Raw genomic sequence first — 21,136 nt, 5'->3', positions numbered from 1 at the left:
GAATGAAGGTGACTCGCCCCCTGGGCCGTGGGGCACTCGGATCCGGGCAATAGGGAGCGATGGGAGTAGTAGTGGCAACCCGGTTCCATGGCTCAGGGTGGTCAGGCCAATGGTAGTCCGTTATGTGTTATTAATTATGTCCGACTACGCCACCCGTGGATTTGCGGTTATTAGGAACCGCCGCTGCTTGCAGACCGCTAGGGCTGATGAGGTGTGCAGCTAGGGTAGTGTGACTCCCCACGGGAAGAGTGCGGCCCCTGGGCAGTATAGTGGATGGTGGGAGTGATGGTAGTGAGAGTCCCAGTGATGATAGTGCTGGAGGAGCAAGGAGCACACAGACAACAGGTTGTAGTCCAGGGTCTTTACTTGAACAGGTAAACTGACCCACAAACAGTCCCAGCTAGGAAGGGACCTGGATGTCTGAGAGCAATGGGGAAATTGGCCCTGGTCAGGGTGAGGGTGTAGGCCTACCGTGCTTTCTGCGCTCCTTCTGGCTATCTCCTCCTGATAGGGTAACAGCCCACGTTTCCGAGCTTTCCGTGCTTTCTCGCCTGTATGGCCTGCGACGTGGGTTCCTTTCTGCTCCCAGCCTTGTATGGCTTTACTGGTCCCTTCGGTTGTGGCAGGGCCTCCAGGCTTCTTAGGCCAAGGAATGTATAGTCCCTTGCGGACTGGTTCTCTGCTGGGGGATGTAGAATCCTTCCCGCCTCAGACACCAAAGTCTGGTAAAGTAAGTCTTTATCTGCCAAGACAGGCTCTCCTCGCCTCTTGTCTCTGGCTGGTGGCTCTCTCCTACCGCCACACTTCCTCTTAGGTGCAATCAACTTTCTGTCCCTGCTCCACTCTGGGACACGTCTCAGTGCTGAGACAGGCTTTCCAGTTCTCTATAACCCTGTCCCCAGTACCAGCTTTTATAGGGGCAGCCTGCTCCCCCTACTGGCCTGAGACAGGAGGCATTGCATGCTAATGTTCCCCTGACCAGAGAACCTCCCCCTTACTCTCAGACACAGCTTTATTACACTTGTGGCATCCAGGTAGGGTGACACAAAGGCAAATCCTCTAATAAAGTATTTTGTAAAGTTTTATAACTTTGCTTGCTGGACAGAATTATTCTTAGAAAAATAAAAGTTTAGTTACTCTTTATCTGCTGAAGTTTAGCATGCTGTATAAAGTCATAATTTTTGTGTTCCCTTTACAGGCATTACCCCCATATAGTTTCCCCTCCATCCATCCCAGCGATGGCTGCCTATGGACAGACCCAGTACAGCGCAGGCATTCAGCAAGCAGCGGCATACTCTACGTACCCTCCCCCCGGACAGGCTTACGGCATCCCATCTTACAGTAAGTCACGCACCATGTGAAGTCTGCCATCATTTTGTGTCTCTCTGATATAAAGGAAGAAATACTGAAACCCTTGCACGTTACAATGCTGACTGCGTAGAGGGGGGAGCCGGTTCATCTGCAGATTCTGTGGTTTGGTGTTTAGTAATGGGGGGAATGGCTGGTATCAACATGAAGCCATTAACTGTATCCCTCTGACACACCACAAATGGCTTCCTGCCCGGCTCCAACCTCTAGCTACGATGCGGTTAAAGAAACGGGTCAGGGAATGGAGGCCAAAATTTCACTGACCAGCAACAATGCTTGGTATCCGAACGGAGACGTCTGCCAAAGATGAACGCTGCTTCAATTCCTGGCAGAAATGACAAGACCTCATTCCTGAGACTGTGTATAGATGTGTGTGAGATTTAACATCCTGTGATTTCCAGTGTCAATCTTCACTAAAGGGGTAGGAACATGGGGAGAAATGGGGGCAAAAGTTTCTGCACGGTGTCTGACGGCATAGTCATTGCCACGACTTAAGCCACAAACAGAAATGTTACATTCCATGAAACAGAAAGAAACTAGAAATTCAGGTCATCGTGAAACGAAAGAAGAAAGGATTCTACAAATCTGCGTGAGAAGCCGATTTTCAGACCCCATTATTCTTCTCTGCGAGTGTAATTTTTCCCATAGTCATTTTATTTCCTATTGTTCCGATTACTATTCTTTACAAAAAGTGAAAACCCAAATTGCATTGTTTTTTTTTTAAGTGACTTTTCTCTTTTGTCTTAGTTACCATCAAATTTTTCATAATGGCGCATGTGGCCAGTGTCGGACTGGGATGCCAAGGGCCCACCCGTAACCAACTCCAGGGCCCCACTTTTCAGCTACCTGTAAATGTGACATTATCCTCAACCACAAATTTCTATAACATTGAACTGGGTAGATTGTTACATGAATAAGATGCTGCCTTTGTCTGTACATAGTGATTCAAGTATATTGTGTCAAGTACTGCTCATATAAGAGGGTGGTGGCCCACCGGAGTATTCTCCTGTTCTCCTATGGGCCAGTCCCAACCTGCGTGGGTTGAAGAATTTTGCTCCAAAATCAAAGATTCTCTTCTTTCATCTTTAACATGACTTTTAAGTGCATAAAAGCCACATGTTCCGCTAAAATGTCGCAAAATTTGTGGCAAAAAATGTAGGAGTATATAAAAATCATTACAGGAAGAGGACTGAACTACATTCCCCGCAAAATTTAGCGACTTTTTAAAAAAGAAATGTTACATTCCATGAAATAGAAAGAAACTAGAAATTCAAGTCATCGTGAAACGAAAGGTGAAAGGATTCTACAAATCTGCATGAGAAGCCGAATTGATGAATATCTGAAGACCCCAAACCACTAGCACAATGCCAAACATAAAAGGCGGAAACTTTAAAAAAATAGACTTTGAGAAAACCACAAATTTAAATAAGAATTTGCTGCTAATAAAAAAAGAAAAACACCAAAAATGAAACAAAAAAAGTTGCAAATGCAATAATCGGCCCTTAGGCTATGTGCACACTGTGCATTTTTGGTATGTTTTCACAGCGTTTTTTCCGTGTGGAAATGGGCCAATAACGCTAGGGAATCCTTGTGCCAGCTAATGCAATGACAATCCTGAAGTGCTGTGCACATGATCAGGAATTTTCCTGTCAGGATTGACATTGCGTTTAAATCTACAGCATGTCAATTCTTTGTGCGTTATTGACTTCAATTGAGTCAGTCAAATCCGCAGCAAAAACGCATGTTTAAATATACAGTATTTGCGGATTTTCTGCGGATTTTTGCTGCGTATTTGACTGACTCAGTTCAAGTCAATGAGTCAAAAGCGCGGTAAAAAAGCACAAAGAATTGCCCGCGGGAGACTACTTCTCCCATAATCCTACGGCTGCTCCCGCTGATAACAGTGGGAGCAGGCACCACTGAGGAAAGAAGTAGTCTCCTCAGCTGGCGTCTGTGCGTAGTGTAAAAAAAAAGGTAAAATAAATTTATATTAAAATAAAAAACACTTTATACTCACATACCGCAATCATCACGAGTGTCCCACGGCGATCCGATCACCCGGCAGCACTCTATACACTGACGGGAGCTCGATCGCTCCCGGCAGTGTATAGCACTAAGCTGCCGAGAGTGAGGTCACTGGAGTTCAATCAGCTGATGATCAGCTGAGAGCTCTGGTGAACTCACTTACGGCATCTGTGCTGCATGAGAATTTTCACTGTAAGTGAGGTCACCGGAGTTTATCAGCTGATCATCAGCTGATTGAACTCCGGTGACCTCACTCCCGCTTGCTCAGTGCTATACACTGACAGGAGTGATTACACTGCTGTCAGTGTATAGAGTGCTGTCCTTTAGAGCAGTCACATCAGTGACTGGTGTGAATGCTATAAAAGTGACCCAGATCTTCATAAGACACTGGATTGTCATCACAGCGGACAGGTGAGGGATATGGTTGTTTTTTAGTTTTGTTTTTTTATAGGTGTCAATGGCTTCAGCGGAATGGGCGTTAGGTGAGTATAAAAGTGTTTTTTTATTTCTAAATAAATGATTCAAATCATGTGGAATTTTATTTAAAATAAAAGACTTTATTCTGGCCGTGTCTTTATTTCAAAAACTTTACTACGGGGTTAGTAATGGGGCGTCTTATAGACGCATCTTATAGATGCCCTCCATTACTAACCTGGGCTTTATGTCAGCTGCCAATACAAGGCTGACATGATCCCCAACCCTACTATCCTCACTTGCCACCGCACCATGGGGCAAGTGTTAAGAGCGGAGGCTAAGCGCCAGATTTGACGCATCTTATGGATGTGCTTTTTCTGGGGCGGTTGAGAGCTGATATTATTAGCCTCGGAGGGGGCCAGAATCCATGACCCCTTCCCTGGCTATTAACCCTTTCGCAACCTTGGGTTTTGTCGTTTTTGCATTTTAGTTTTTTGCTCCCCTTGTTCCCAGAGCCATAGCGTTTTTATTTTTTGGTAAATATGGCCATGTGAGGGCTTAATTTTTGCGGGACGAGTTGTACTTTTCAACGCCATTACTAGTTTTACCATATCGTGTATGGGAAAACGGGAAAAAGATTCCAAGTGCGGTGAAATTGCAAAAAAAGTGCAATACCACAGTGGTTTTTTATTTATTTTTTTACCACGTTCACTGAATGCTAAAACTGACCTGCCCTTCTTATTCTCCAGGTCATTACGAGTTCGTAGACACCAAACATGTATAGGTTCTTTTTTATTTAAGTGGTGAAAAAAAATTCCAAAATTTGGTAAAAAAAAAATATATAGTGCCATTTTCCGAGACCCATAGCGTCCATTTTTCGGGATCTGAGGCTGGGTGAGGGCTTATTTTTTGCGTGCCGGGATGACATTTTTATTAATACAATTTTGGGGTAGATCGGATGTTTTGATCGCCAGTTATTGCATTTTATTGCAATTTTGCGGCGACCAAAAAACGTAATTCTGGCATTTAGAATTTTTTTCTCGTTACGCCGTTTACCGATCGGATTAATTATTTTTTTATCTTGATAGATCGGGCGATTCTGAACGCGGCGATACCAAATATGTCTATGTAGGTTTTTTTTATTATTATTTTATTTTGATTGGGGCGAAAGGGGGGTGATTTAAACTTTTATATTTTTTTATTTTTTTTAATATTTGTAAAACCTTTTTTTTTCACGTTTTGCATGATTCTATAGTCTCCATAGGAGACTAGAAGCAGCAACTGTCCGATCGCCTCTGCTACATACAGGGGATCAGCAGATCCCTTGTATGCAGCAGAAATGGTCCTGTGCTATGAGCGCCGACCACTAGGTGGCGCTCATAGCGACCAGCTTATGACAGTTGAGGTTTCTGCTGCTGACCCTGGGTTGTCATGCCCGCCCATCGGTGACCCGCAATCACGTGACGGGGGTCGCCGATGGGCGGGGCTTAGGACGCGCTTCCCGGAAGTGCGCGTTAAATGCCGCTGTCGGAGATTGACAGCGGCATTTAACATGTTAACAGCCGCGGGTGGATCGCGATTCCACCCGCGGCTGTTGTGGGCACATGTCAGCTGTAATAATCAGCTGACATGTGCTCGGTTCAGTGCGGGCTCACCGCCGGAGCCCTCACTGAACCGGGGGATTACAGCCTGTGCGTACTAATACGTCACAGGCTGTAAAGGGGTTAATATCAGCCCGCAGCTATCTGCCTAGTCTTTGCTGGTTAGATTTTATAGGGGGACCCTACGTCAATTTTTTCCTGGGGTCCCCATGTAATCTAGCCAATAAAGGCTAAGCAAACATCTGTGGGTTGTTATTAATAGCCAAGGAACATTTTTGGCTAATGGCCCCTTCTCCGGTTAGTAATATCATCCCCCAGTGGTTGGCTTTCCCTCTGCTGGTTATGAAAATGACGCGGGAGCCCAAGCCATTTTTTTAATTTAGCGGTATGTGCCCATGATCTGGACATAGCAGGGCTTTGGACGCAGCATATTTTTGCTGCGTCCAAGACGCTGCGTTCTATTGAACTCTGGTAAATCCGCATGTGTTCACTGAACCATGCGGAATTACCGCATTCAATATATTCTAATGGTCAGATTTCTGTTGCGGAGACTAGCGACTCCGCAAGAGAAATTGACATGCTGCTGTCCTGAGAGATGTGAAGCATGTCAGTGTCCGCTGGTGATCCCGCAGCCTCAGATGCACCCATAGTGGATATGGGATTTCTAGAAATCCCAACCACTATGCTATAACATCTGGCTGCTGCGGGTTTAACGCTGCATAAATACGCAGCGTCAAACCCGCAGCATATCCTGATCATGGGCACGTACCCAAAGTCACCCGCAGCATGTCAATTTCTGCAGATTTTGAACGATTGAAATGTCATTACATGTGGTGGATCCTTATGTAACTGACAACACAAGTGCAGCATTAGGAGTAATGGGATTAGGCTTAAAGAGGTTGTCCACTACTATATAAAATGCCCCCAATGTATTTAAACTGTGGAGAGAAGATTTTTTCTAATTACCTTACGTTGTCTTTATTGCCTGTGAGCCACACTATCACTGACCGTTCACAGGCATCACGTGACCCCCCCCGGCTACAGCCGGCTTTGGCTTCCGCTGATGTCATGTCAAGTCAGGTGTGACTCAGTGACATGCTCCCCACGGTGGATCCTGGGGTGTGGGTGTTAACCGAGTCAGAGCCAGCTGCACGTGATGCCTGTGAGCGGTCAGCGATCGCGCCGCTCACAGGCAATAAAGAGAAGGGAAGGTAATTAGAAAAAATCTTCTCTCCACAGTTTAAATACATTGGGGGCATTTTCAATAGTAGTGGACAACTTCTTTAATGGGGTTAGGTGTTGCTGACACCTAACCCTAGCTTTAGTAATGAAGAGGGTGTCAGACAGATACCCTCATTACTAAGTTAAGAGTTAAATAAACACACACAGTGAGAATAACTGAGAAACAGACAAATTCATTAATCATTTAAATGAACCAATATACTCACCACAGGTCTGACAGTAATCCAAGGGTTAAAGCGATGTCCCACGTTTCTTTTTTCTAATATCTTTATTTCGCTTCAAAAAGCATTCATTGCTGTACAAAAACGCATCAAAACACATGCGCATAAAAGCGCATAAAAAATGCATCAAAATCGCGGCAAAAAGTGTGGTTTTGCCGCAGTGTTTTTGCTGCCAAGAGATGCAGAAACCTTGCAGAAATTTCTGCAATCAAATACTGAATGTGCGCACCTAGCCTAAATGTTTGGAATAAAAAAAAATCTATCCTTTACACTGCAGGTTCCATTCAGCTCGAAGAAATATTATGTTTATTTCATTATCGAAAATATTGAATTCCTGTAAATATTCTGAAAGTTATTAAATATCCAGACATTCATATAGTTGGTATACCCCGGAGTCGATGCTGTATGTGTGTGAAGGTGGCCCAGTATAAATGGTGAACGCTACATAATTAAGATATTTACTACCACTGTGGATGACTGTGTGTGGACACCTCATTGTGAAGCCATGACTGACGTCCACGTGTGTCAATTGATTCCTCGTGCATTTTTCCTGTTTGTGGCTTGTTGTGGAGACGTGCAATAGGGAATTACTAGCAGATGTGGTGGTAATACGTGTAAGAGAGGACGTGGGGGTCCTGCAGGAAATATTAGGTGGAGATAAAGAACTGAGTGGAAGCCTTTACATAATATTGGTTATTACAGGAGAGGAGCCCCCCCTTGGCCGTGTTATCTTGCTCCCATCAGGGGTGACCCCGTGACTGTAAAGTTTCCGAGTCTATTGCAGCAGCAAATAATAAATCCTAATGAGGCGGAGCGCAGTGATGGGAGGCTGCAGACCGTCCCTTTATTTCTGCTGATACGTGGAGGGATTTTTATTCCAGAGTTGTTCTGCTGTTTGAGAACTGGAAAGTTTCCAGGGAAAAATACCAAGCAGTTGTTTCTCATAGAGCAGGTGAAAGTGGAACCATTTGCTACTGGATTGTGTCTTCAGGGTAGGACACATGGCAGCTCCATATGTTGCTTATAAATCGTGCAGATTACCTATTAGGGTCACCGCTCATGCAGGGCGAGGGAAAGTCTCCCACCTGGCTGCTAATCCACAACAATGAGGTGTTTCTGCTCATACAGGACAACGTAAATTCAGCCCCTTTTCCTAGACACAATACAACATTGCCGGGGGAGACGTTTACTGCTCGGGTTTATTTTCCTACATCAACAGTTAAGCCCCCCATACACCTTAGACTAATGTCATCCAAACCCACCAAAATTGATGAGTTTTTATGGGAGCCGCCCCCCCTCCGACAACTGATTATCTGGGGAGATGTCGATTTTGGACTGTTGGTAACTTTGGAGATAAGCCGCCGGCAGAGATGTCTAGTGGCGGCTTTCTCATAGAGAACACAGGAGCGCTCGGCCGAACAAGTGCTCCTGTGTATCGGAGAGACGGCCGAGATGGCTGTTGGCCATACCATTGGCCGGCAGCCATCTAATGTGTATGGCCAACTTTATTCATAGGGCTAGGTAGACTAGCCAAAAAAATAAATACAAAAGTAGCTCGGAGGCACAGTGGTTAGCATGGTCACCCTGCGGCTCTGGAAACGAGGGCTCATATTTGACCAAGAGCAACATCTGCATGTTTGTATGTTCTCCCAGTATTTGTACAGGTTTACTCCCACACTAAGGAAAAAATATATATATACCACTGCGTTCTTTTGGAATTTAGATTGTGAGCCTCAATGGGGAAAAGGACAGATGTGATCGATGCTGATTTCTGTACAGTGCGGTGGAATACGTTGGTGCTATATAAAATAAAGAGGCTGACCATTTTTTTTTTTTATTGGTGGCCTATCATTAGGATAGGCCATCAATATCTGATCAGTGAGAGTGAGCCATCCAACACCCCCATCAATCAGGTATTGACTGCAGTGGGCGGAAGTTATCAGATGCTGCTGGAACACAGCAGCTCTTTAATTTTGATAAGGGCCCCGGACTGATTCTGCATATCCACCCCCCTGTTCAAATGAATAGACGGTGAATCTATAGCACCCAGCCACGTCCACTACATTTTGGATGAAGCTTCTGTGTTCTTCCAGCATCCGAGAACTACCAGCAACAGCTCATTGGTGGGTGTGTCAGGTGTCTTATTCCCACCGATCAGATATTGATGGCCTATCCTAAGGATGGGCCACCAATAAAAAAAGTAGTGGCCAATCCTTTTATTAATGATAAAATCATACTAACGGCTCATTAAAACTTCCGTGTTTCACAGACGTGTGCCATTTGCTTTTTCAATGGAAAGCACAAGGGCAAGTTATAGCCCACAATAGTGAATAGAGTGATGCTCATTGCATTTATGTGTTGTCCTTTACAAACATGGACATGTGAATTCGGCCTGAGGTTACATTCACACATCCAAAAATGGACCACAATGCACAGACCTCCTGATCCAAACTCAATAGCCTATATAGCAGGCTGTCGAGTTCACCCGCGTCCAGTCTGTGCGTCATGCTGCGTACTAGGACCATGTGAATGTAGTTGAGTTTCCTCACAGAAAGTTGCGTTTCTTCCATGAGGACTGGTGTTCCTCCTTCTTGGACATGATTCATTCTAAAGAACAAGCACATTAAAGGCCATTCTAATGCCAGGTCATGTATTTAGGCTCCTGAGAGTTTCCCTCTTTTTTCTCCCCATATTTATTTGGAGGTTGTACCTTTTTAGCTGTGTCCGTGGCTTAGAAAAGAAATATTTGTGGAGATTTTCCAGTAAAATGCCGCAGTCACATAGGGTCGTGTTATTTGCTCCTCACCCTGTACTTCCTTCCCGTTGCTATGTTGGTCTTCCATGTGTCCCACCATACTGAATACATCAGTCATGTTTATTTCTGTCCTTTCTTTTTTAGATATCAAAACCGAAGACAGTCTAAGCCACTCTCCCGGACAGAGCGGGTTCCTGAGCTATAGCTCCAGTTTCAGCACCCCACCCCCAGGACAGGCACCGTACACGTATCAGATGCACGGTATGTGCCCAGCCGGCCATGAGGTATAGAGTTATCTGAGGAACATTAGAACTGTGGGTTTCCTAGATTCTTTAAAGAGAATTCAGCTTTTTATTTCATTTGGTTGTAACATGGGAGTAAGTGAAGTGTAGTCTTCTCTGTGCATCTGACACCTCTGTGGTACAGGCAGGTGATCGGCTCTGTGCATTGCTATTGCTTCCCTTGTAGTTCATTTGTATTGATTGTAATTCTAAGGGGTCATACATTTTAGATAGCTGTCAGATGAACAATGGTTTGGCCGATTGTGCAGCCAGCTTCTATCTCTCCCGACTCTCCCATATACAAAAATTCTCGCTGGGCTGAGCGCTCCTGAGTTCTCTAGGAGAGAGCCACTGCTAGACATTCTGGAGGTGGGGAGGTGGCTTATCTCTAAGAGAATAAAAGGATCTATGTCCAAAATTGGAAATAGATAAATGTTCGACGGATGATTGGTTTGGCCGATTGTGTGACCGGCAGCTATCTTTCTCGACTCTCCCATACACAGGAACGGTCACTCTGTTGAGTGCTTTTGTGTTCTCTGAGAGAGACACGCTGCCAGACATCTCTGATGGCAGCTTAGCTCTAAGGCCACAGCCCCACTATCAGTATTTGGTCAGTATTCGGTCATATTTTTTCTCAGGAGTGGGAGCCAAAACCAGGAGTGGGTGATGAATGCAGAATTGGTGACTTGTTTCTATTATACCTTTTCTCTGATTGTTCCTCACCTGGTTTTGTCTCCCCTCCTTAGAAAAAATGCTGACCGAATACTGACCAAATACTGATAGTTGGGCCATGGCCTTAGGGAAAAAAAGGATTGATAGCCCAAAATCAGACAGGAAGAGTTGGGAGGCCCCAGACACATTAGATTGTTGGCCGAGCGGGGTTTGAGAGAGTTGAGGGGTCCCCGTACACTTTAGATATATGACAGACGAACAATGATTTGGCAGATCATGCACTAACTCTCCCATACACAGGAGCGTTGCTCTGCCTGTGTTCGCTACAAGAAAGCTGATGAAAGACTCCTATGGTGGTGACTTATCTCTTACAAAACAAAAGGATCAATGTCCGAAACCGAACCTAAATTAATGTTGAATGGATGATGGTTTGGCCGATCATGTGGTCGGCAGCTATCTCTCCCAACTCTCCCAAACACAGGAACGCTCACTCTGCCGAGCACTCATATTCTCTGTGAAAGAGCCACTGTGTCACGCAAGGAGTGGGAAAGACTTAGTGCAACACAGAGGGAAGAGGGAAAGGGAGCCCAGACACTAGGGAAAGGGGGGAGTGGAGACCTCCTTGTCTGGTCTAGTGTCACCCTGTCTCAACTACCGTCCTATATTGGCTCTTCACCAATCGGCGCACGCGTGCCTCGCCCTAACTTTCCCTGGCGTATGGCTAAGGCTAGGGAAGGAAGGAGATGAGCAATAGTCGATCTCCACTAAACTCTATAGACAACAAGGGTAGACATAGAGGGGGGAATTGCTTAGCTTTAGACGACTCCAAACAAATGCCCACACAGTCTCAAGCTCCAGAGAGGACGAAGTACTACTCTTGTTAAAGCCTCACAAGAAGTAATGAATATCACCGGCACCTCCCTCTCAGACACACCAGGTATTTATACACCCAGGCCAGGGAGCCAATTAGCCAGAGGGAGGTAGCCGCTGGGTCCTAGAGACTGCCAGCCTCTAAGAAGATGTCTGTAATACCAAACGTAGAGATCTCCTGCAACCAACTGCAGGGCGACTGTCTGTCACCTCTGACACACCCGTCACACACTGACAAACTCCTCTGGCAGTGGCTCATTTTGCCAATAACAAAAAAATAGTCAGTCAGAAATCGGATATAGAGAGTTGAGAGGCCCCCATACCCTTTAGATAGATGTCGGACTAACAATGGTTTGGCTGATTCTGCCTCCAAACAAGGGAGCAGTCACTGTGCCGAGTGCTCTTGTGTGCTCTACAAGAGAGCCGCTGCCAGACTCCTCTGGTGGCAGCTAATCTTGCCGAAAAAAAAAGTATCGGCAGTCCGATGGACATGGAGAGTTGGCAGGTCCTATGCACATTAGATTGTTGGACTAGCGGAGTTTAGCCGATGTTAGTCTAATGTGTAGAGGGGCCTTAGGGCTCGTGCTGGCAGTGATATTACATTGCCCGAAGTCTGAGAGGTGAGGATGGGTTAATTGCTCAGTTATTGTTTTCAGCATTCAGCTGTCTTAAAAGAATGCTCAGAATCCTCCAACATGACGTTAAGTCTAAAATCTGTGACTTGTCCTGTCCGAGACCCACAGCCTCTGCCAGCCAGTCCTTCCCAAGAAACACTTTGTTCTGGCTGAGAAATGTTTGGTATTTATTGAGGATTTCACATCGGTGCCACTGGCTACACACAGGAGCTTATGATCTGATGGGTGACCAGGCCAAGGGCTGCACACAGGGCTCATCCTGCAATGGTCGGGGGGTCAGGGAAATTGACAAGTCTGTATTTTTATTTTTTATATTTATTTTTTCTCCTCATTAACAGTATGTGAAAAATTCTATTGTGCACAAGGATAAACTTTGTACCGAAAAAATGAGGCGGAGCCTATGTTCCCCCAGTTGTAAAATCTTTTTAGTGTAAACGGCTGCGTACATGTGTATTAGCATATATCATCTGCCGTGTGTCCATCACAAAGACCTTTCTTGTAGCTCGAGGCCTAAAGAGTGTACGGGTCATGTTTATTTTTAGGTGCTGTGTCCCTTTAAGCAGGTTGGAGGTGAGGTTACACCTTTAAGGTATGCAGCAAAGACAAAAAATGCTGTGCGTTTCCCACGCTGTAATGCTGCAAGGCTTCACCCTTTGCTACCAGGAGAAGCAAATTCCCTCTAGCGACCAGAAAAAATAATTATTTTCTTTCTTTCTTTATTTTTCCATAAATCAAGCTTTACGATAGATTTGGCCTCATTTTCCTTTTCCGCCTTGCAGGGATGAGCCCCCTTTTGGAGTGAAATCCATTGACAGCTGAAAGTCCCTGACATATTTATATATTTACCCGAATCCCATGGGGGGTTCTCTGCATTTGACTCTTAACCCCTGATGGAGACTGAAGTTTTTAAGAGGAGACAAAAACTATTTTGAAAGAAAACACTCTTCCCCCCCTCCCGCAGTTCTCCGGCCTCTCATCAGAACAGTTCACATTCACATACCATATATTTACATGCAGCGTATGTGAACGCTGCCACTGTGATTTGTCATTTATAGCGAAATATCTCATATATCGTATCCCTAGATAAACACATAAGAATATAGCACAATGCCTCCAATCAGAGATTATCAGAACAGGTGCCAGTTTATCGGATGGTCATAGACACATATACAGTTCTGTGCAAAAGTTTTAGGCAGGTGTGAAAAAAATGTTGAAAAGTAAGAATGCTTTAAAAAAAAAAGTGTTCATTTATTTTTAGCAATTAACAAAATGCAAAGTGAATTAAAAAAAAAGAGAAATTTAAATCATATCTACATTTGGTGTGACCGCTCTTTGCCTTCAAAACAGCATCAGTTCTTCTAGGTATACTTACACACAGTTTCTGAAGGGAGATTGTTCAAAACATCTTGGAGAACTAACCACAGATCTTCTGTGAATGTCTCTTGTGCAAATCCTTCAGTCTCTTCGTGTAATCCCAGACAGACTGGATGATGTGAGATCAGGGCTCTGTGGGGCCGTATCATCACTACCAGGACTCCTTGTTCTTCTTTACGCTGAAGATAGTTCTTAATGACATTGGCTATATGTGTGGTTGTAGTTCTGAGGACATCATTAATCCTGACCAAATCCACCATCTCTATTTGCTGAAATGCAGTCCCAAACGTGCAGGACCCTCCACCGTGCTTCACTATTCCTGCAGACACTCATTATTGTACCGATCCCTAGGCCTTCAGCCACCAGACAAATATTTCACATTGTGACCCATCAGTCCAGAGCACCTGCTGCCATTTTTCTGCTCCACAGCTACTATGTTTTCATGGATAGCTAAGTCACTTAACCTTGTTTCCATGTAGAAGTTATGGCTTTTTGGCCTCAATTCTACCATGATGACCACTTCTGGACAGACTTTTCTGAACAGTAGATGGATTTAGCTGGTTGACTTGGTTGTTGCTAGTTCTTAACTTTTGGAATACTGGACGTCTTCCTATTTCAAAGGGAAGTAAAGACTATGTGATTCATCTGCTGCACTAAGTTTCGTTAACCAACTGCGTCTACAATCCTCACTATTGCCCATTTCTTGATGCTTCTTCAAAAGAGCTTGAACAGCACATCTTGAAACCCCAATCTGCTTTAAAATCTTTGGCTGGGAGATACCTTGCTGATGCAGTATAACTACCTTATGTCTTGCTGCTGTGCTCAGTCTTGCCATGGTTTATAACCTGTTATATGAAACTGGCTTCCACAACCTCACCTTTATAGCAGAGTTTGGCTGTTTCTCACCCAGTTTTAAGTGTCCCAACCAGCTGTTTCAGTTTCAGTTACTTACTGTATTTTAACCTATATATAAAATGATGATCATTATTATGTGTTTGATATGATTGGATACTCATAAACCTGACTGTAATCCTACAAAATCCCTGACTTTGTACAAGTATACCTAGAAGAATTGATGTTTTGAAAGCAACGGTCACACCAAATATTCATTTCATTTAGATTTTCGATTTTGTTTATTCACTTTGCATTTTGTGAATTGATAAAAATAATCTATTAACACTTCTATTTTTTAAACTATTCTTACTGATGACCCAGAAGAATCAATATGAATTATTTTATGGGCCACTTCTATGGAAAAGTATCATTGAGGTTTTTATGTCGTTTTTTAAGAAAGAAAACTGCAATAAATATAAAAAGTGCAATGATTTGAGATGGAAAAACAACATTTTTACTTAAAAACTGTCGGTTTATTAATCATTTTCAGCACAACATCTAGAGAGTGACCAAAACACAATAAATCCAAAACGTGTCGCCGCACTGCTAATGATTTCTGGAAGTCCATAAGTTTCCAGCTTCAGAAAACTAGTAGGAACAGCACAGGGGATGACAGCGACTTGTAATATTTCTACCTTATGAGATGGTAATCAGGCTGGGAATGTGTGCTGCCTTTGGCTCTGGCTTTCAGTTGACAGAGTAATTTGGGGCCATTTGGAAAGCTGTGCCCCTCGGCTCTGTTGTGGATGCTTTGCGCTGACTCTTAGAGAACGTTCATTTACCCTGAATAATCACTAATAGTTTTTCTTTTCGGAGTTAACCCTTTAGCTGGAGAGTATTTCAGGCTTGCTTTTCTTATATTAGCGGTGGGTCAGAATAATTCTGCGAGAAAAGAAAAGACTTTACCTTGTCCTATATAAATACAGCTTTATAATTGTGCAATGAAAATTCGGCAGCTTTCTCATAAGTTTTTGTGTTTTCAGTTTTTCACCATTTTCAAGATTTCTGCTTGCTCTCCAAGAATAGAAATGTTCTTGGCTGGAAATCTGCACAGTTTAGTGACAAATTCAGGACTCACAAAAAGTTTGTTGACCCCCTCCCAAACTGTAGTAGTGGAAATATTAGGTACCACCCAGTTAAAGATATTACTAAGAATCAAACCTGAATAAACCCTCATTCAGATGTCTCTGTTTTTTCTTTTTTTCTGGATCCGATTTTCATCTATTTTTGGTCTGTGTTTTCGTTTTTATCATCGGTTATTCAAGTAAGCAAGAAAAAAAGTTCCAAGCTTCTCTTGCATATTAGAGATAGGAACAGAGAGAAAAAAAAGAATGGTTCCTCGTGTAATGTGCTGAAATAATAATTTGGTGGATAACAGAAAGAGAGGAGTCCAGCCAAGTGGAGGCCAACCTTTATATTTCACGTGGGCATGTGGTAAGTGAACAAAAAACAGTCATCTGAACAGCGCTATTAAATAACCTTGATCCAAGAGCTGTCCGTTTTTTTTAACTGACAGCACTCAAACTAAAATATGGTCTTGTGACCGTAGCCTGAAGGTCCTATCGCAAACTTCATAAGGAATAACTTAAGCTTGAAGGTTATTGGTACAAATAGTTTTCTTTTTATTTAAAAAAAATATATACAGTACAGACCAAAAGTTTGGACACACCTTCTCATTTAAAGATTTTTCTGTATTTTCATGACTATGAAAATTGTACATTCACACTGAAGGCATCAAAACTATGAATTAACACATGTGGAATTATATACTTAACAAAAAAGTGTGAAACAACTGAAAATATGTCTTATATTCTAGTAGGTTCTTCAAAGTAACCACCTTTTGCTTTGATGACTGCTTTGCACACTCTTGGCATTCTCTTGATGAGCTTCAAGTGGTAGTCACCGGAAATGGTCTTCCAACATTCTTGAAGGAATTGCCAGAGATGCTTAGCACTTGTTGGCCCTTTTGCCTTCACTCTGCGGTCCAGCTCACCCCAAACCATCTCGATTGGGTTCAGGTCTGGTGACTGTGGAGGCCAGGTCATCTGGCGTAGCACCCCATCACTCTCCTTCTTGGTCAAATAGCCCTTACACAGCCTGGAGGTGTGTTTGGGGTCACTGTCCTGTTGAAAAATAAATGATGGTCCAACTAAACGCAAACCTGATGGAGTAGCATGCCGCTGCAAGATGCTGTTGTAGCCATGCTGGTTCAGTATGCCTTCAATTTTGAATAAATCCCCAACAGTGTCACCAGCTAAGCACCCCCACACCATCACACCTCCTCCATGCTTCACGGTGGGAACCAGGCATGTAGAATCCATCCGTTCACCTTTTCTGCGTCGCACAAAGACACGGTGGTTGGAACCAAAGATGTCAAATTTGGACTCATCAGACCAAAGCACAGATTTCCACTGGTCTAATGTCCATTCCTTGTGTTCTTTAGCCCAAACAAATCTCTTCTGCTTGTTGCCTGTCCTTAGCAGTAGTTTCCTAGCAGCTATTTTACCATGAAGGCCTGCTGCACAAAGTCTCCTCTTAACAGTTGTTGAACAGATGTGTCTGCTGCTAGAACTCTGTGTGACATTGACCTGGTCTCTAATCTGAGCTGCTTTTCACCTGCGATTTCTGAGGCTGGTGACTCGGATCAACATATCCTCAGAAGCAGAGTTGACTCTTGGTCTTCCTTTCCTGGGGTGGTCCTCATGTGAGCCAGTTTCTTTGTAGCACTTGATGGTTTTTGCAACTGCACTTGGGGACTCTTTCAAAGTTTTCCCAATTTTTCGGACTGACTGACCTTCATTTCTTAAAGTAATGATGGCCACTTGTTTTTCTTTACTTAGCTGCTTTTTTCTTGCCATAATACAAATTCTAACAGTCTATTCAGTAGGACTATCAGCTGTGTATCCACCAGACTTCTGCATAACACAGCTGATGGTCCCAACCCCATTTATAAGGCAATAAATCCCACTTACTAAACCTGACAGGGCACACCTGTGAAGTGAAAACCATTTCCGGTGACTACCTCTTGAAGCTCATCAAGAGAATGCCAAGAGTGTGCAAAGCAGTCATCAAAGCTAAAGGTGGCTACTTTGAAGAACCTAGAATATAAGACATATTTGCAGTTGTTTCACACTTTTTTTTGTTAAGTATATAATTCCACATGTGTTAAATCATAGTTTTGATGCCTTCAGTGTGAATGTACAATTTTCATAGTCATGAAAATACTGAAAAATCTTTAAATGAGAAGGTGTGTCCAAACTTTTGGTCTGTACTTTATATGTATATATTTCTTTTAAAAAAAAATAATAAAATATTGGATCCTTTGTATTTTTATAAATAAAAAGAAAACTACTTGTATTTTCAAGTTATAAGGGGTTGTCCAACAAACAAAGTACATTTTAAATACTATATCTTAAAATAATAATACATTCTACAATTGGATGTGTATAAATAAAATGTTGCTGTGCTGAGATAATCTTATAAATGTGCCCCTGCTGTGTACTGTGTAATGGCTGTGTCTGACCGTGTACAGAACATGGTCTGATCATACCACAGCTCCTCGGCAGGGAAGGAATCAAAAGAGAGGATACAGACATTACAACAGGGGATCACAAATGATTATTTTTGTGAGGCTAAATATTTCACTGCCTGTTTTTAACCCCTTCATGACCGGAGCATTTTCAGTTTTTGCGTTTTCATTTTTTGCTCCCCTTCTTCCCAGAGCCATAATTTTTTTATTTTTTGGTCAATATGGTCATGTGAGAACTTATTTTTTGCGGGACAAGTTGTACTTTTGAACGCCATCACTGAGTTTACCATATCATGTACTGGCTATTAGGAAAAAAATTCCAAGTGCGGTGAAATTGCAAAAAAAGTGCAAACTGCAGTTGTTTTTTGTTTTTTTTACCACGTTCACTGAATGCTAAAACTGACCTGCCATTATTATTCTCCAGGTCCTTGAGTTCGTAAACACCTAACATGTACAGGTTCTTTTTTATTTAAGTGGTGAAATAAAATCCAAAGTTTGCTAAAAAATAAAAAAAATGTCGCCATTTTCCGAGACCCGTAGCGTCTCCACTTTTCGGGATCTGGGGCTGGGTGAGGGCTTATTTTTTGCATGCCAAGTTGACGTTTTTATTGATACCATTTTGGTGTAGATCTGATGTTTTGATCGCCCGTTATTGCATTTTATTGCAATGTTGAGGCAACCTAAGAAACGTAATTCTGGCGTTTAGAATTTTTTTCTCATTACGCCGTTTACCGACCGAATTAATTCTTTTTTTAGATTGATAGATCAGGCGATTCTGAATGCGGCGATACCAAATAAATGTGGGTTTTTATTATTGTTTTATTTTGAATGGGGCAAAAGGGGGGTGATTTAAACTTTTAGATTTTTTTTATTTTTTTAATATTTTTAAAAACATTTTTTTTTATGTTTTGCTTGCTTCTATAGTCTCCATGGGAGACTAGAAGCAGCACTTGCCTGATCGGCTCTGCTGCATACAGGCGCCTGTATGCAGCAGATGTGCTCACTTGCTATGAGCGCCAACCACTGGGCGGCGCTCATAGCAATCTGGACATGACAACCACAGGGGTCTGCTGCAGACCCCGGGTTGTCATGCCAACCCATCGGTGACCCGCGATCATGTGACGGGGTCATCAATGGGCGGGGTAAGTGACACGCATCCAGTTTGTGCGAGTTAAATGCCGCTGTCAGAGATTTATAATTTATGGGCATGTTCACATATTAATTTTTTTTGTATACCAATTATCTGCCCAAAAAAAAATATGTTTGATTCCAATTAGTTTTGCATTCAAGCTCTCCCAAACATGCTAATGGGTATGTAAAAAAAAACAGATGGCACTCGAATGCCACCCATGCGTTAGCCGAGTGCTGTTTTTCTGTTTTTTATTTTTTTACTGTCTAATGGATAGGAGAAGTTTAGGGTTTTTTTTTTTGTTTTTATTTTTAAATACTATAAAAACAGATACCACACTGATGGTACAAACAAATTAATCAAAAAATGGCTGAATATCTGACCTAGCACCTTGATGAAAAACAGTTTCTCGTGCGCAAAAAAAAGAAAATGAAATGTGTGAATGAAGCCTTACGTGTGGAGGCCAACTCATAGACGTGGAGGTAACTGGTTCTTTTCATCTAGTAAACCACAATCATCCTGGTTCTATGATTGCTCCACTCTGACTGATGCTAGAAAGTGGTGAGTGTCTCTGGGTGGGAGATCATTGATGGCAGAGGGGGGCCCATCCTGACAGGGTCACTGCCTGCCTTTGCTATGCAGGGCGAGGAGCGCAGAGGCTTTAATTCAATCAAGACATTGTAATTTTACTTTCCCTCCGGTTTTGGTGGGGGTGAGGGTAAAAATTCTGCTCTGGAAGTTTTGGGTGGGGATGGTCTTGTGCATATTTAGAAGTTTGAAACATATGTAAACTATTCAACTTCATATAGAAAAATCCCAGGGATCACTTATGGAGAATGCGACGTTCTCCCTGAGCCCGGTGGGTGGTGCGTGATTCCCTTTAATTGTATCATCCTGAGTATGGACATGTGGGACATATATAAAAATGTATATAATTTGCAAATAAAAGCAGCCTTATTGTCAGTAACAGCCAGATTTGGGTCCCAGGGCCACAAGCTTATACGGCACACCTATCGTTATTGGTAGCATCAGTGTCACACACTTAGATTGGATCTGACCAGAAACCATTTACAGCCGATACTGGTGTGATAACTGCATTGCATTGGAGCGGTACATATTATCATCTGATTTTAATCATGCGATTTAACTTTGCTCTAATTTTTACTATCAAAGTTTTAGTTCGCACACAGCACTAAGTAACTTTTTTACGTGCTGATTTGCACTGATCTTGACATCACGTCATTCTCTAATGACATGTAGAGTTGGTTTGTTCACATTTTGCAAATTTTCTTCCTAAGATTTCACATTCTTCTCATTGCAAACTGTAAAAATCCTCACAAAAGGTCAATTTCCGCTGCTGTTTATTTTATTTTTATTTTTTTTAGATCTTTTTTCGGCTGTCCTTTGTTGCTGCTATAATACGCAATGGATTTTTCACCCAAAAAAGGCCTAATTGGCCACTGACTTCCTGTTACTAAAACACAGTGGATCCTGGGAGTACAGATGCCGATTATTTTAAGACTAAGCCGTTGTCTCATACCTTGACATAAAGGATTATATTGCAGCTACATCCAGAGCTGCATCACAGGTTGTAAGAGTTTTGTTTTTTTGCAGTGCTTTATTCGAGTTTATAATGGAGCAGTTGGCTCTGATCTGCCTGGTCACAAGACCATGCTGAATTTAGATGAACCAAGGGAAATAAGCAGAATTATGAATGCAGCTCTGGTTCCGACAGTAAGCTAAAATGTGATGTAATAGTATATCTGCATAACTAAAAAAAAGAAAATGATCTACATTGAATCTAGCCCTTAGAACAGTCTCTTAAATTAAGGGATCATGCAGACGAGCATATATATTGGACGTGTGCTATCTGATTTTTATGAAAATGGATCACACACAGACGTAACAAAATGGACACATGGATGGCACATGCACGAAAATCTGATGAAAATTAGAAAACAAATCATCTGAGTTTTCTGGATAAAACTGGGACGATTTTTCATACGTTCATCTGCAGCCACCTTAAAGCCAACTAACTGATGATTTGGGTCTGACCTTTGTATCTAAGGTGGACTTCTCCTTCCTACTTCATTACTTCCTACTTTTCCTGATTTTAGCGCTCTGCA

General features: G+C 42.7%; 1 protein-coding gene across 2 annotated transcripts in view; it reads left to right on the top strand.

Annotated features, from left to right (window-relative positions):
- The window catches only part of EYA2 (EYA transcriptional coactivator and phosphatase 2), a 169,000-nt gene that overhangs the window by 101,441 nt on the left and 46,423 nt on the right, over positions 1-21,136 (top strand). Inside the window, exons 4-5 of one of the 2 annotated variants that reach the window (XM_073682688.1) lie at positions 1,199-1,341; positions 9,771-9,887. In XM_073682688.1, coding sequence (XP_073538789.1) covers positions 1,199-1,341; positions 9,771-9,887 — 260 coding nt within the window. The remainder of the gene's footprint in view (positions 1-1,198; positions 1,342-9,770; positions 9,888-21,136) is intronic. The other variant, XM_073682689.1, reaches the window with a different exon arrangement.

Source organism: Phyllobates terribilis, unplaced genomic scaffold, assembly GCF_046119375.1.
Source record: "Phyllobates terribilis strain yellow unplaced genomic scaffold, ASM4611937v1 Scaffold_5__5_contigs__length_657084704, whole genome shotgun sequence".
NCBI lineage: Eukaryota > Metazoa > Chordata > Amphibia > Anura > Dendrobatidae > Phyllobates > Phyllobates terribilis.
The sequence above is the reverse complement of the archived record's forward strand: the minus strand, read 5'-3'. Positions and strand labels throughout refer to the sequence as shown.